Raw genomic sequence first — 16,932 nt, 5'->3', positions numbered from 1 at the left:
AACATGTTCCTATAAACTCTTCAGGAACTGTATACTTTTGGAGTTTTTGCATTATTCAGGTTGAGTATCCAACCTTGATGGTTGACATCCCCCCACTGATTTTAAGTGTTAAGTGTTTGGTTCTTCCAAATATCAACACATACAATGAAATGAACTTGATTTCCCCCCAAAAAATCTTTGTATTTCGATTCATATTATGTCCTTAATCAATTTACATAGTTTGGTGAACTTCATGTCAGCAGGATACTTTACAATACTGGTTGAACAAAACCTCCAGTGTTTGACACTACATACCCTAAAATTAGCATTGATAGCACCAACATCCTGCATGGGAATCCGTGAAAGAACTAAATATTTGAATGAAAACATAGAAAATCACTTTAACAAGCACTCCATCAGCTTTCTGCACAGCTCTTGGGTCAAACCATGGTTGTGAAAAGAGGGGGGATGTTATGCATGAATGCGTGTTCTATGGTCAATAACCTAATTTTAAATTAAACAAAAAAAGTAATGTCTAATGATTATATCCATACAATATTATGGCAATATATTTCTCGAGTATGATTTATCCGTAGAAAATAATCGTTCAACAAAATACATTTACGTCACCCCCCTCTGTAAACGAGAATAGTATATCCGGGAAGCATGTTCGGTGTTTGGGGGAAATACCATAAACAAACAGTCTTTCTTGTCAACTTGAACGCATGTACCCCTTTCGTTTTCGGTCATTGTGTCCTAGAAACACACATTTAACACCGTCTGTTTAGTAGCCACGGTTCTTGAGTTATTGTTTGAAGCTACTGGACCCCAGTCTCGGTGTTTGTACCCGGGAGGAGAAGATATTCGTGCTAATTGCCCGGCTGCAGCTGTACCGCTTTGAGAAGAAACGATGTCTGATTTCATTCTGGTGGTCCTGTTAGTCGTGCTCCTGGTGTGTTTGATTGGGACAATTGGTGCCTTAATCGTTTACTCCGGACTACTGTGTGATGTGATTATAAAGACTGGGCCACCTCCTGTCAAAAATGTTACCATTGCTTATAAGTTCAACGAGGGATCATACAAGGACTGCGGTGCAGCCTACACAGAGTGCTGCAGCATTGGGCCGAAGCTGAGCACCGTGGGGGTCTTCTACGATGACCCCAAACAGGTGAGACCCCAGCCCCTGTAGTCTTACACCACAGCACCTTATCTGTGGTTTACACTTGACCTCATGACATAACCACAAAGCACTGTGTACCTTGTTTCCTGATAAGATGTTGGAGTCAATGAGATATGCCTCACTTAACCTGGCACTTAAAGGTCACAGAAATGGTTGGATATTATGTATCTAAACTTAGATTGTCACAATTTCTTAAGAGTTGAGATTTTTTAGTATACTCAGGAACTGTCCTGGCCTAAAGTCCCTGAGATTTGACTGTGTAATGTAAATGGGGCTTAAATCCCAGAGGCCAAATTAGCATCCTTAAATAGCTTATTTAATTAGCCAATAGTCCAAAACCCGGATTTATTTCCCATGTTTTATATGTGACAAAGAAAAACATCAAATTGTCATATTTAAAAAGCTAGAACCAGCACTTGTTTTCTTTACTTTAAAATGTACTTAAGCAGTTATCAAAATGGTTGCTATTGAACCTTCTGTCCACCAACTTATCTATTAATCTCTAAAAGTGTAATAAGCTTTACATTTTGTTCAGATGAATGAATAATGAAATCGTCTATCTCATTAGAAATGGTCCTGTCTGAATGTCCTGGAGATTTGACACGGCAGTATAATGTGCATCATGACTTCATGTAATTCACTGTAACTCAGCATGTATGGCTGCAGGAGTTAAATGTACAAGCACCCTTTTTAAAGAAGTGAGCCTGGATGATGAAACCCGTCAGCTGATCCATGCCACGTTGCACTGTTGATACTGTTTCCCTTCACATTATGTGGCTCCAGGGTGCTTTTTTTCGTCCTCTGACTCAAAAATGGTAACCAGACTTGAAACTAGGAATGCAAACACAGCGTCTTCACATGTGTCTGGAGAGAGCTTATACACCTGTCTTTACACTTTTTAAGTTTAGTCTGAATGGTTATAAAGTTACAGTCACAAACCAGACACCAAAATCAATGGATCTGCCTGAGTCATTCCGAAGCTGACCCTAATCCAAAACTAATTTTGAATGATTGAGGATTTCCATGGCTGATTCGTCTCATACTTTCTTTTTCCCTTGAATCACGAGTTGTGTTTTTAGTAAACAAGAAATGTCTGCACAACAGCTGCTTGTTAGACAGGAGTGTTTATTGGACTCCCAACTGATGCGGGTAGAGTATCAGATACAAATTCACAAAGGCAAAACAGTCTATTTATAGTAAATCAGGTTTGCTCTTAGCAACTAGCTCTTAGCTTAGCTTGTATTGTGTCCATTCTGGTGACAGTTGAGTGCTGAGTCTTTTTGTGGTTTGGTGCAACAGAGCAGCTATTTGCTCATCAGGTGCAAAGTAACTTAGTCTGAGTAGTTGACAGGGGGCACAGACCAAAGTTTGTGAGTATTTTTTTCAATTGTGTCTTGTGGTTACTGCTTTCATTTGATCATTTGTGGATTAAAGAAGGTGCCAAACTGGCAGCACTTAGTGTTTGTCTTTCTGCTTACCCCTGCCAGGTTTTCTGTAGCCAGCTGTCCTTTTTTAAGTAAAGGCTTTTAGTGGAAACCATGACTGTGAGTCAGACCAGTGGAAAGTTCCTGCAGGAAGCTTAATTATGTTCTGCATTCAGGTTGTGTGGAGAGTCTAGATTATAGGAGACCATTATAGGATGATTCTGTATGGATCTGATGACTGTTCATGGGGTCTGTATCCATTTTGAGATAATCTCAACATGTATGGATCTCTAAATTCCTTGGGGAGTTTAGACATCACCGACATAAATTAAGTATCAACATATTGTCACTAGCTGAAGTGATTAAAAGTTAAGGAGCCCTAGTTTTAAATGGTCAAACAAAGCTTTGTCTCAGATAGTCGCTAAGACAAACATTTCTACATGTTTAATAATGAAAAAAGAAAGGATGTCTGTTTGCTGTTGTCAATATTAGTGTCCTGACATGGGAATGTGATGACCTTCTTTGTTTACAAAGACCAAGGGTCTCATTACTTGCCACCAGCCACATGAATACACTCAATGAGAGAGAGGCTAAATTAGATATAATTTTGAGAAAATTAATGGGTTTAGTAGGTCAACTTTCCTTTGCATAATTTACAGCGTACTTTGCAACTTACTGTGTTTATATTTGACCTCAATACTTAAGGTGGCCTTTAAATTAACTCCCCTAACTATGCTACTGTGCCTTTAATTCTTCAAAGGTATTGTGTGCGTGTGTTTTGTGTGTCTATCCACAGTTGTTAGGGCCGGGTTGATTGCTAATGTAAATTGTTGTGCTTTAAATGGAATATCCCATGCATTGTGGAGAGCAGGCTGGTTTAGATTCTCTATTGATGAATGAATAGGGTCTCTATCAGCTGAAGCACGGAGATACATCGCCATAATAAGATTACTTAAAGTGGTACTGGCTGTTTAATACATTTAGAAGTTACAGAGAAGTATTTATAAACCACTAAAACTAACTTTATTCCTCCATTATATCCACGAGCAAGGCTCATCTAAATTGGTTAGTTTGAGTATTTTTTCAGCAAATGTTGTTAAGCCTGTTTTTGTAATGCGCAGTTCAGACTCTAGATGGCACTGTTGGCATTAAGAGTGAGAGGAAGGTGCGTCTTCAAAACCACTTCGATCTTTATACTTAATTTATTGCCATGGCAGAATTAATGAGGCTCAGTCTCTCATAATTAATTCAGTATTTCAGTCAAATTGCAGAAATGGGAAATTAACCTTGCATCAAACATTTAATATAATCCACGTCTAAGGGGCATATTTCAAATCTAACTGCAAAAACAGATTAAAACTATCACTGGATGTGAAAAGAGCATGCTCTGTTAAAGAGGCTTATCTATGTTTGACAAGTCAGACATGGACGTGTGTTTTATTTCAATGTTCTGCACTGGTACAGGTGGGAGGTTGTTATCACCTCACTCGGCTGAGGCGACACCAATTAGCACTATATCTAGTTGCTCTTATTCATACATGTGTGTGTTTGCATGTATGCTTATAATTGCCAAGACTTATTATCACAAATGCCTGAGGGATTCAACAGATTAGCCGTTTGGCTCTCAGGGGTCAGTTAGCCGGACAGTGACCCACAACACTGAGGGTTACACTTCAAACTCACCAAACCACTCAAGGCAGAGTTGTGTAGTAAAAAGACTAAAGGTGGGGTAGGTAATTTTGGAGAAACCAGCTCGAGTGCGCTAGAATTTGAAAATACACAGCCGGACGAAATCTGCTACTTCCTTACAGAGCCCCTCCTCCAAGACACACGAACGCGCACATGACCAATGAGGGCACGAGATAAGTTTGTGCACAGATGGAAGGCTGACAGGCAGGTAGGCCATCCAGTTACTTTAGCCGGGCCGGCTAAAATGATTGGTCGTACTTTTTACAGTACTACGGCTTCCACAGATGACATTTTTTTATGGATTTTTTGTCAAAGCACTTAAGATATTCATTGCTATCGGGATGTTAAGAGCATTCCATGGAATATAACAAAAAGTGTATCTCGAGCCGGTTTCTCAAACTTACCTACCCCACCTTTTAAGTGAACAAATCATAGCGTAGATAAAGGACGGACTAAATCATTGCATTCCTGTGTTGTAGGCCTTTGCTCTGTAGTAGATTGGTAAAGAGTGAAACATCGAGAGGCTGCCTGAAAGGACGCTCCTGAGCAAAATTCATTAATAAGAGTGGACAGCAGCGTATGCTCAGAGGCCAGTGTGTGTATCTTTAAGTACAGGCATCCAATGATCCATCTAATTCCATTACCTTGATAGAATAAGTAGGTAGTGTAAATATCTGGAAAGGTCATTTATTTAACGATTATTGCTGTCTGCATCTGATGCTGAGAACATGATGTGTTTGTTTGGAGGCTAAACCAGAGCTGCTCTTTGGTTCATCCTCTGATCTCATGAATTCCCTCTTTATTTTAGCTTCTGAAACAAACCCACAAGTGGTTCCCCATGACAAGCGGGAGAAAATGAAATGTCATGTGTAGACGTACATGGGAGTGGCAGTGAGAGATGAGGCGAGGTGTGGAGCTGCGTTGGAAGAGCGGTATAAATTGGTAGGAGACTGGCTCACCTTGAGAGCCTCGCAGTGCTCCAATTCATCAATCGGAATTTCCGATCAGAGCTCCGAGCATCGCAGCACTCCCAGTCAAATCTATTAGGTGGAAAGGTGCATATAAAATGAGAAATAAATACGCTGATACTCTAAAGTCTGGTCCCACAGGTCTTCAAGTCAATATTATGCAACACTGTGGACATGCCTGCTCTCCCTATAGCAAAGCACCTCATTAATGTTTATGGACATCTCTACACTGAGTGAGATACTGCAAAACCAGAGGGGAGAAATGCAGACAGAATCTATAAAACAGGAATTGGCTTTTTTTTTTATCCCCTAAAACAACTGTTGAGTGTATATTAAGGAATCCATTTTGATCTGTTTCCACTGTGTAGAAAGGAAGACATTACTCTACAAGCTGACATGCAACGATTAGTCAGTGAAACAAGATGGTGAAGAATGCCTTTAAACCCTCTGTGTCATCAATCCTGTGACATGTATTGGCTTTTCACCCCATGTTATGATGCGCAAGATATTGGATTACACAGGCCAATATTTATCGGAGCTGTGGAGAAACAGAGTTGAACATTTGTAGGAGAGGACGTAAACCTATGCAGAAGAAGGAGGATATCATCCAAATCTCCTATTAGAGAAGATGATCTGCCTGCTCTGTGACATCTGGCTGGAGGAGTGCCACACGATATCCAGCTGGCCGACGAGTGGTGAACCAACTCGACGACTGTGGCGAAGGAAGACCGAGTCATGCCTCCAGCAGGCTGCTTATCCACGCCAGTAATTATACATGCCAGAGCTCCCAGGATGCCATGTGTAATTACCAGCTAAGCCCGAGAACAGCCTTAAGGCACAGAGCTGCGCTTGGTGAAAGAGAGAGGGACCAAAAAAAAGTACATTGGCTCCTGACTCAAGGGCCCACTCCTCACCACTGCAGTGGAAACATAATCTGATTTGTGTGATTGAGGCCCCCCCCCCCCCCCCCCCCCCCTTTCCAAAGGAAGCCGTAGTGTTGTCTTGGAGATGTCTTTATTTTATTTTCTTGAATTATAACAAGCAGTGACATATTTAAATGGCTTTTTATCTAATTCAATGTGATGGTTGTTTTCTTTCTTTGTAACCCTTAAAGGTCCCCTATTATACTGTTTTTCATCAATATATTATAGTTCTCAGATATATACAAAACATGTCTCTGAAGTGTTTGGCTCCAAATACCAAACAGATCGTGCATTGTAGCATCCCATACACCCCTCTGTTTCAGCTCTGTTTCAAAAGTGCTGATTCTGTTACTTTAGATGAAATAAGGCCCCACGCCCCTCTGAGAAATATTTATCATTTTGCTCTAGGAGGAGATTCAGGTCAAGTCAAAGTCAACTTTATTGTCAATCTTCCAGTTTGTGTGTACAGAGTACAGACGGAGATCGAAATACCGTTTCCCACAATCTCAAATATAAAAACAAATGTATATAAAAATATGTATGCAAATATGTATATATATATATTATATACACAGTCAAAGACACATTTGTACATGTGCACACATTAAGACCTAAATAAAAACACAACAATCAATATGTACAAAATAACAGTCACTTTATTCAGTGATAAGGTGGGCGGGTGTTACCTTGGTTGGTTATTGGCTAATGGTTACCCAAAAAATGTATGTATAAAAGACATGAATAAGTGGATTTTGCATAATCCAGTTTGCTCTAACAGCATTTGTTTTGGTTAGCATTCATGCTCCACTGCCATTTTGGCTCCATTATTTCAGCTATAATCAGCCCATCACAGCATACCTGTGGTCCCAGTGCTGTGCAGCCCTATTAGTTTCAATTTCCCTCCTGGTGACTTTGTCTCTGCCTCCTCGTCTGCCCGTAGGAGGGCGATCGGCTTCCAGTCAGCTGAGACAGGCTATCGCTCTGAACACTGAGGCGAAAGACGGATCTCGTTGAGAGGTTGCTTTTCTTAGTCTTCTGCTCTTCCACGTGTCTCAGGTTCTTTGCTTGTTCACGGAAATGCCCTAAACACCATCTGTCTCCGTGCTCCAGATATAGAAAGACAATTATACTGTGTAGTAGGGCTGTGCGATTATGACAAATCATAATCACGATTATTTGGGTCAATAATTGATATCACGATTATTAAATACGATTATTCATTGACTTTGAAAAAATCAATTTATTGAACTTTAAAACAAATACAAATAATAATTTGAACAGTATCTTTTTAACTGTTGATTACCCTGAACGTATAATTCAACTGAAAAACCAATACAAAAATAAATGATACATTTAAATAAATAATATCAAAATAATAAATACCAATAAACAAGATCAACAAATATTTTGGAGCGCACTTCAACAAGCTACTAAACATATATAAATATGATAAATACAAATAAATGAGACCAAAATTAATTAGATCAAATATGTTGCAGTGCACTGTCACAACCTAGCAAAGCAAAATAATTGTTTTTTTCGATTATGTTGTTTTCGTAATTGTGGCAGGCCAAAATCGTAATTGCGATTAAAATACGATTAATTGCACAGCCCTACTGTGTAGTGCTAAACAGATAGAGGCAGTGATGTGTATTGTTTGTGAGATAAATGTATCTGATGCATTTGGACTGTGGATGAAATCGTTTTAGGGTCATTATGTGCCCTTTGCTAACTTGATGTGTTCTTTATGAATGCTGCATTTGCTGCTTGTCATGCTTCACTGCAGACGTTGATGTGAAGATGAAGTAGAAAGCTCCAAATGTGCAGATTTATTGACCGCAGTGCAGTGAAGGACCCTTGTACAATTACAGCCTCTCCATTCTGGCATAATGGTAAACCCAGTTTGCCAACAAGAGCATGTGATGTTATGCTCACAATGTTTTCAATTCAAAGATACTTTGTAGTTGTTTAATTGAATGCGTCAATGCAGCATACAGCCTGTAAAAAGTGAATTAAGATAAATGTATTTATTCATTTGAAGTACTTGTGTCCTGCCTCCCAGCAGTGCTGCAGTTGCCGTCACGTAGGTTATGGGCTTTGTTTAAAGAGGGAGCTAATGTTTTGCTTTTTCTATTTTAATCGCCCCCACTTTGCTAATTTAGCTTTGCATTTGTTGATCAGTCACTTGGCAATTGTGTTTTAATGAGCATGGTGATGGACCTCGCCTCTGTCAGGCAGAGTATATACACTCATTACGATCCTGATTTTACAGTTAGTACAGAGTCGTGGCTGCTTTCCTTGTTCGTCCCCGTCCTCCCCAATCTGCAAACGCTTGAAATGACCATTTGTGGACGCGGCCGGCACTCCAACACAAATCAATGATTCCCAAGTGGTGATGGCCAGAAGCAAAGACATGCAGGGCCAAGAAAAAAAAAGATGAAGGGAGTAAATCCTCATTATGTGTCTGCTAATAAAGAATTACCTCTGTCAGCCATACCTTTTTATTGTTGGAGTGCCCTCATCCATCAAAAGAAAGGCCCTTGTAGCCTCAAGCTAAGAATTGCTTTTGAAATTACTTTCTTTCCCAACAGGTCCTTAGAGACCTGGCTTAGGGGAATCCAATAGACATGGGAATGGCACCAATTGTGAGAAGAAGACATCTTGGCGTCCTGTGGGCCATGGGTTCTAGAAAAGTTGGCTGAATTCATCTCTTTTTACTGATTTAATGACCTTGCTATGCATTGGGAAATAAAATAAATGAATGTTTGCTGTACATGAAATCTGCAGAGACATATTCCGAAGAAATACAACATTTGTGTAAATCTTGCTAATGGCTTTATTTCACTTCAGTGGAGTTTAGAATTCGCTGTTAACTGCATTGGTTTTCTGCAGCTTGGTACAGATACTTAATATGTCAGTGTTCAGTTACCGAGGAAAAACCTTCAGTCTTCCCAATATCTCACTCTCTGCTTCTGTCCCAGGTCCATTAAAACCTACAGTTGGATTTTATCAGCTCCCTGAGAAATATAGAATCACACACTGTCTCCCAAAACACAGCTTGGGCAGCAGCTGACTTTTAAAATGGACAGAGACAGAAAATCTACTCTTTTGTTCATAAACAAAACAACTCTGGTGTGGAAGACACGCCGAGTCAAGTACATGGAGTGGTGTTCCTCTCTTTCCTAATTGCCTGTATTCTCTGGGGTGTGTTATCTGGAGGGAAGCAGAGATGAGATGCAGTCAGAGCGGCTGTTTGTTCTTGCCACTGTGTGGGATGTGAGTGATGGCTAGAGCCCTGAATGATATCATTAGTGAACTACTGGTTTGGGTAACACACTGCAGTCTATCAGTGTGGAGAGCATGAGAGATGGGGAGATGGTAAGATACTGAAGCATCACCGTGGGAGGACAGTTGTTATCCCCTCTGTGTTTGAATGGTTATTGTTGCGTCTTATCATAGACCACCAGTGTTGACAGAGTAGCTCTGTACAGGAGGCTGGTTGACAGCCTATACATCTAATGTGTCCATGTGGGAAAGAGGAGTCCAACTCCTGCACATAAATCCATTTAGATGAGACATGGATATGTTCATCAAATTGTATGTATATGGTTTTTGCCTACATTTGACATATAACAATGAATATGGATGTCAGAACAAGAATTTGTTAGACACTATTTAAAGGACAGAGATTTGAGCTAAATGCTAATGTGTGCAGGCTAAGGTTAGCGTTTTAAGATGGTAATATTTGCTAATCGGCACTAAACATGAAGTGCAGATGAGGATAATGGGAATTTCATTAGTTTTGCAGGTAATTAGAAACATGGACTATTAGAAACATTACATTTTGCCTACAGCACTGCCACCTCCATTACAATAGTTGGGAGTAGCCTCCCGGCGGTGACCCTTGAGAGGGAAGTTTTAGGGACAAGTACCTCAATATAGTAGCTAATTTTAGACCCTAGTTCCCAAGTTACTAAAAAGGTAGCGCGCTCCCAGTATGATTTGCAGCGCCAGAAACATGCTATTGGCTCTTATGAATTATAATTATATTAATTTGTATAATTTTGTATATATATTTATATTTGCACAATTGTAATGTTTATTCAATCCAATGTCTTTTCTATTGTGAATTTATAAATACTTGCTGCTAGTGTCATTTTACATTTGTATTCTTACTAAATACTTGCCACTAAGGTACTTTTATTTTGTATTATATTTGTATTTTATTGGATCTTTTAAACATGTTTAACTTGTGTAATGCTTGGCACTGCTGCTGGAACAAAATCGTTTCCCAATTTGGGATAAATAAAGTATCTACCGATCTATTTGATTCAAGACATTTCCCGGCCTTAAAGGGCCCATGTCATGGCCATTTCCACTGATCATAATTCCATTGTTGAGGTATACTAGAATAGATTTATACTGTGCAATTTTCCAAACTCACATTGGTTTCTCATACAGCATCTCTGTAAACTACGTGTATTCACTGAATTTCACTCTCTGCCTTTAACGGCTCGTTGTAGCTCCAATAGCTCCAGCCCCCACCCTCCCTGTGAGCACAGTGTGCTCTGATTGGTCGGGACGTTGTGAATCGCGCTGAGCTCCGTGGAGGTGTTGTTTCCTTGTTAGCGATACACAGCCAAACTCATCCTGAGCACACACAAAGTCACATCCGAAGTAAAAACAATAAGTGTGGCTTGATATTGAGTAAGAAAAAGGTTGATAAACGCTGTGAGAATGGGTCTGCAGAGAGAATTTCGCCGCGATCCCAACTGTCTGTTATCAGCCTGCAGCCAGGGAGGAGAAATCAGCTGAGCTGCCTGCTCCCTGCACACAGATGTGTGTGTGAGGAAGTCCGTGGATTGGTCAATTTGGACTTAACGTAACGGCTCCGCGGACGTAACGTAACTGCTCCACGGATTGGTCCATTTCGTTCCGGGTACGGCTTGACATCATGCCGTACCCGGAACGAAATGAAAGAATCAAATGGACAATGACGTATCTCCAACGAGGCGTTTTGGGGAGGTATTTTCTGTGTTAGAGTTTTACTCGCTACAGGGTGTACTTTGAGGGTTTGTGACTCTGCACACCGTTTACATGCATAAAAACCTTCATAACACACAAGGGGACGGGTAATAACCGGAAAAGCATGACATAGGACCTTTAATAGCTGAGATATCAATACTTATTTTTCTTGAATCAGATGTTATCTTTTACAAAAGGTTAACTCTACTATCATGTGTTTTTTAAATGTTCCTCAATATATTTTGACCAGGCCTTGAAATAGATGCACCTTGATTGTCACATGGCCGTAATGTCTTATTTAACATGGCCACTGTGACTGCCTGTATGCTCAATGACTCATTGCTTCATTGTAAATAGATCTAGTGTATCACAGGTTGCCTTGAATGAATAACTCCCTGTCAGAAGCAGGTGATCTGTGTTCTCTGACTCACTGTTGAACATGGTGGCAACGGTCTCTGTCAGGTGACAGTAAAGATTATCTGCTCATGCTCAACAGGCACTGTCAGTCAATATTATTACCCACATGATGCGGACATTAAGAGGCACTGAGGGTTGGGGTGGGGTGATCAAATAGATTTATCTCAGCCCGGGAGTCTCACTGGCAGCCAGCAACACTGAATTATGGCACAAAGGCTGCTGTACAATCAAAGTAGGACAGTGGAAAGAGTGCAGTGTAGTAGCAGCAAAATGAAGTCAAAAATAACCCCCGATGTGAGAAATGAGATGGAAGAGAAGGTTGTGGGGCGGTTAGATGTGATAATTGTGTGAGGACGCCAGGGACACGATGATGAGTGTTGCTGACTCCCATCTGTGCCCCCCTCAGTGCCAGCCCTCCACAGACGGCCACTGTCACAGAGCAGAAACCAGCAGCACTCTCAAAAGAGCTTATTAGGGCTGTTAATGTTTTCATATTTAATATAAATGTTGTTAATCCTGCGTTCCAGGCCACCAATGATTCACAATTGTGATTTAACTTTACAGAAGAAATATACGGAGTAAGGAAACGTGTTCTTAGAGAGATATAAAATACTGTGGGAAGATCTAAAAAATATAGGGTGAAAAATATAAAGTCTACCTAGGGGATTTTTTGTTAACTGACAAAAACCTGCAAATATCAATTTCTCCATCTGAAGCTCTACAGACTGTCTGCAAACATGCGAGTGGGAGATTCTACGTCAGATCTCCGTCTGACTGATAACTAGCTCAGCGATTGTAATTCTGTCTCCCTCACTTCTGCATGCAGACATGTGGGCACAGTAAGAGACAATACAGTAGCAGAGACGTTTTGTAGTGAAGGAGACCAAACCTCCATGTCAGCTTATATTTTTGCTTCCTGAGGCAAAACAAACAATCCTCCCCACCGGAGAGGCTGATTTGAAGCTGGATCTCTTAAAGGTGGAGTAGGTAAGTTTGAGAAACCGGCTCGAGATACACTTTTTGTTATATTCCATGGAATGCTCTTAACATCCCGATAGCAATGAATATCTTAAGTGCTTTGACAAAAAATCCATAAAAAAATGTCATCTGTGGAAGCTGTAGTACTGTAAAAAGTACGACCAATCATTTTAGCCGGCCCGGCTAAAATAACTGGATAGCCTACCTGCCTGTCAGCCTTCCATCTGTGCACGAACTTATCTCGTGCCCTCATTGGTCATGTGCGCGTTCGTGTGTGTTGGAGGAGGGGCTCTGTAAGGAAGTGGCACATTTTCTCCGGTTGTGTATTTTCAAATTCTAGCGATCTCGAGCCGGTTTCTCAAACTTACCTACCCCACCTTTAATGTATCAATAATTCTTCATTCCAAGATATCTGTAGGCAAGAGAACCGTTATGTGTGTTGGGAAGGAACACTTGTTAATTTAAATCCACAAATACTTTGCATGTAAAATACATTTGACTCTGGTAAAATATAAAACAGTTCATATTTGTAATAGTTACAAAAATAGGTTGCCTTTTCTGGCACACCTGACCTGCAGGCTTTGCAGCTCAGATACAATTTGAGCTGCCCCATATGTGACCTGGTTGTTGGATATTTGGAGAGGGATGTTAATCAGGGCTGGCATCCATCGGTCAGTGACACTTACTGTAAAACTGAGAGGGAACAAAGTCCCCGCAGGTTTAAATCAAACTACTTCTATTTTTACTGCCTTACAGGTGCAGTTTTGTTGCTGATACAACACTAACCGCACCAGTGACACACATGTTACATCCTCTCAAGCTCTCTTTCTCTTGGCTCCCATCTTCTCTTTAAGAACTATTGTTTTTAATAATCATGTAATGTAAAGGAATAGGTAAGAGCAAATTGGTGGTCTGTGCATGCTTTATTATTCATAGCAAGTGTTTTTTTACGTGGTCATTTTTTGTAGACAAATATAAATTCTCACTTTCATGTCATCACATTTGCTCTTTTGTAACATTGCTTTGTGTTTTCTACGCAGTCCATGGATCTCACTGTATTTCTACCCCACTATCTACTAAATGGCCAGAACTACGTCAAAAATGTCACATTTCTTCTCCAACAGAGGGTGTAACCTTGCTGTGTGGTTGTGAATAAGTATGAGTTTCTGCTGGTGTGAGGTCACTCTCTGTAGGGTTTTCAGTGGATTTGTTGCTGTTTAATATATATATCCTCTCTCTCTGTTCCCTCAGAGGCCAGCAGAGAAATGTCGCTACGTGGTGGGCAGTGTCCTATGTGAGGGTGAAGAGAAGCCGGATGAAGAACTGCAGAAGATGTACGAGAAGTATGGCTTCAAGCTGTTCTCTCTGCCTGAAGTGAGCCATGCTGTGACCACCAGCTTCCCCTGCTGCAGCCCTCTGTCTCACGTGGTGGGACCTTACAGGGTCTACCCCAGGCTCACTTCCTACATCGAGGTAAAGACAACACAACGATATGTTAGCACAATGTAGATATACCTATAAACACTTGAGTCACCCAGATGCTATTTTAGCCACATCTTACATTAGTATTTATCTCACACTAGTTAAAGGTCACCTATTATGCAAAATCCACTTTTTCATCTCTTATATACATAAACATGTGTCCCCTCTGCGTCAAGAGATTCTGAAAGTTTCAGGAAAAAAGATTCACTCTCTTTTTCTCCTGATCCATTTATATAAAAACCTGTCTGAAAATGAGCTGATCAGATTTTGGCCACTTTATGATGTCATAACGATTTTTTGGCTTGTGTAACCATTAGCCAATCATCAACCAAGGTAACCCCCCCCCACCGTATCACCTGAATCTCCTCCTAGAGCACCATTGTGGATTTTCTTGACCAAATATCTCGTGTGGGGAGTGGCACCTTATTTTCATCTAAAGTAACAGACAGAGAATCAGCACTTTTGAAACAGAGGGGATTATGGGATGCTACAATGTGATCTGTTTGGGTGATCTGTTTGGTATTTAGAGCCAAACACTTCAGAGACATGTTTTGTATATATCTGAGACATATAATATATTGATGAAAAACAGTATAATAGGGGACCTTTAAAGCTGCAGTTAGTGAATCAGAATGTATCCCTGCTCTTATAAACAAAAACTCACTGAAAACAGGTGTGATGATTGAAACGGTGTGTTTGTCTCCAAATGTCTCACCTTTTAAGAACACGGTTCCTTTCCCATCATTACTTGTTTGATAACCTTCTTCCACATAAAGTGTACACCATCACATCTTCCTTTTAGTCTGTTATTGCAGTAGATGGCAATCATCTTGTGAACATATTTGTCCTCTTTTCTACTTCCTGCTTGTCAAAAGACCCCCACTCATGTGTTGTTTAATTCATCACATGAGCAGATGAGGTCTTTAAAGCAGATTACGAATAGATGAAGTAGAAGGAAATGAAGGTAGGTGTGAGTCCTTGTGTCCATATGCTGGGCTCCATGTCCTCGGGACAGGCCTCAAAAAGCTATTGACATTTACTGATGACATTTACACACACGGATTCATTTGGGGGTATCCCACTGCATGAATAATGCTCCGCGCGTCCTTCTTTCTGTTTGAGTGCATGCATGTGCGTGCTCACTCATTTATCCATCTGTTTATTTGGGCTTTAGTCTGTTCACAGGAGGTAGGAATGACTCACTCTGAAATGTACCATCATATCTAGTTAATATGCTGATTTGTTTTTTTCTCTTCTGTCAGTGGAACTCAGGTTTCTCATATTCATGATGAGAGATAGGGTGATCACACAAGCGGGGTGGCTTTGAGAGCAGAAATTCATTGGTATTCCTCTTTAAATATTGGAACCTTTCTGTATTTTATCAGTAAACTGCAGTGTTTGAATTGGCTGTATAAACCAAATGAATCATCAGCATGTAATTATGGTATAGGTGTAGTGTTTTTCTGAGTTGCATGGAGTCATTCATCACAGAAAGTAAAGGGGAAATGATCTAGCTGTTGGCATTGTTCATCAGTTGAAACTAACTCTCTCAGGTTACTGATGATCTGTCAAAGAAAGTAAATAGGCATGCAATATCTGAAAGTTCTTGGTTACATTACATTACATTTAGCTGAGCTTTTATCCAAATCAACTTACAATAAGCGCAATCAATTATTAAGATACAAACTTCTGTGCTAGTGCATTCGTTTCAAAAGGGCTAAACTCTTGTTACATCGTAAACAGGTAGGTTTTCAGTTGCGACAAATTTTTTTTTAATGTGTTCATTTGTTCAAAATAAATTATAGCTATACAATATTTAATGTGGAATGAGCTCGAACCCGAAAATCTAATCTGTCATTTGTGCCCGGTTTGGATTGGCTTATTCTTCACATGCTATGGTCTGCCATGTGTCGCCAGCTGCCACTTTTCACCTGCCCCGGGGTGTTAAACCAAAAAAATCACCCCAGCATCAGCCAGGAAGCTCGACCAACCAGCTAGTTCACAAACAAGGACATCATCCCACATCGACTTTCCAAGCCAGCAAACTAACTTTTTTTTTCCAAAACCCTTTTTTTACACTTATTTTGGAGTAGTGATATCAGTCCTGATCTACTTGTTATAATGCTCAAAGAAACACTGTCTGGTCAGCTTATCATTATTTTCACTCGCTTACATTTTCTTTGTAGTCTCTGCGGCACTAACACCCGACTTTAGAGGGCAGGACAAACTCTAACATGTGCACTGACACAGGCTAAACGTTCTGAAAGCATAGAAATAGCATCTCTCAGTGTTACAATATAGTAGTATTCCCTTTAAGGCGCTTGTGCTGTTACATAATCATGGCCAGTGTCAGTGTGCATCCTTTTTGAGCATGCAGCCCTGTCCGTCAAGCTAGATGATGTCCCTGTAGGGAGAGCTTCTGTTTTTGTTCCCTCACTTGTCCGCCATCAGGCAGAAGTGCTTGTCGCAGTCCATCAGTTGACCTGAGTGCTATCACAGGTCATTAAGGAGCCGCTCCTGTACAGCAGATGGGCTATTGACACACTAACAACTGAGTTGTGGAGTGGCGAGTGCACTGTGCATACCAGCTAAAGCTAGGCTACTGAATAATGGAGCATGGTTACAAGAGGCTTGGTTAGAAGGTGGTATGTGAATGTTCTATACATGTTTGGCGCTATACTGTTTGGATGATTAATTGAGTAGGTTTGTAGTATGAGGGACTTTGGAAGCAGGGAGACACTTGTGACGTAGATCTGTACTCTTTATCTACTGTAGATCCAGTAGAGGTTCTATGTACTGCTTTCAGCGCAATAATATGGCAGCAATTTGCTATGGAAAGATAAAAGTAATAGCATCCACCAATGGTG

At 40.5% G+C, this 16,932-nt stretch overlaps 1 protein-coding gene across 1 annotated transcript in view; it reads left to right on the top strand.

Moving 5' to 3' along the window:
- Positions 1-660: 660 nt before the first annotated feature.
- The window catches only part of tex264a (testis expressed 264, ER-phagy receptor a), a 70,657-nt gene continuing 54,385 nt past the window's right edge, over positions 661-16,932 (top strand). Inside the window, exons 1-2 of the mRNA XM_034139067.1 lie at positions 661-1,147; positions 13,835-14,056. Of these exons, the coding sequence (XP_033994958.1) occupies positions 890-1,147; positions 13,835-14,056 (480 nt within the window). The 5' untranslated portion in view covers positions 661-889. The remainder of the gene's footprint in view (positions 1,148-13,834; positions 14,057-16,932) is intronic.

Source organism: Trematomus bernacchii, unplaced genomic scaffold (genome assembly GCF_902827165.1).
Source record: "Trematomus bernacchii unplaced genomic scaffold, fTreBer1.1, whole genome shotgun sequence".
NCBI lineage: Eukaryota > Metazoa > Chordata > Actinopteri > Perciformes > Nototheniidae > Trematomus > Trematomus bernacchii.
The sequence above is the reverse complement of the archived record's forward strand: the minus strand, read 5'-3'. Positions and strand labels throughout refer to the sequence as shown.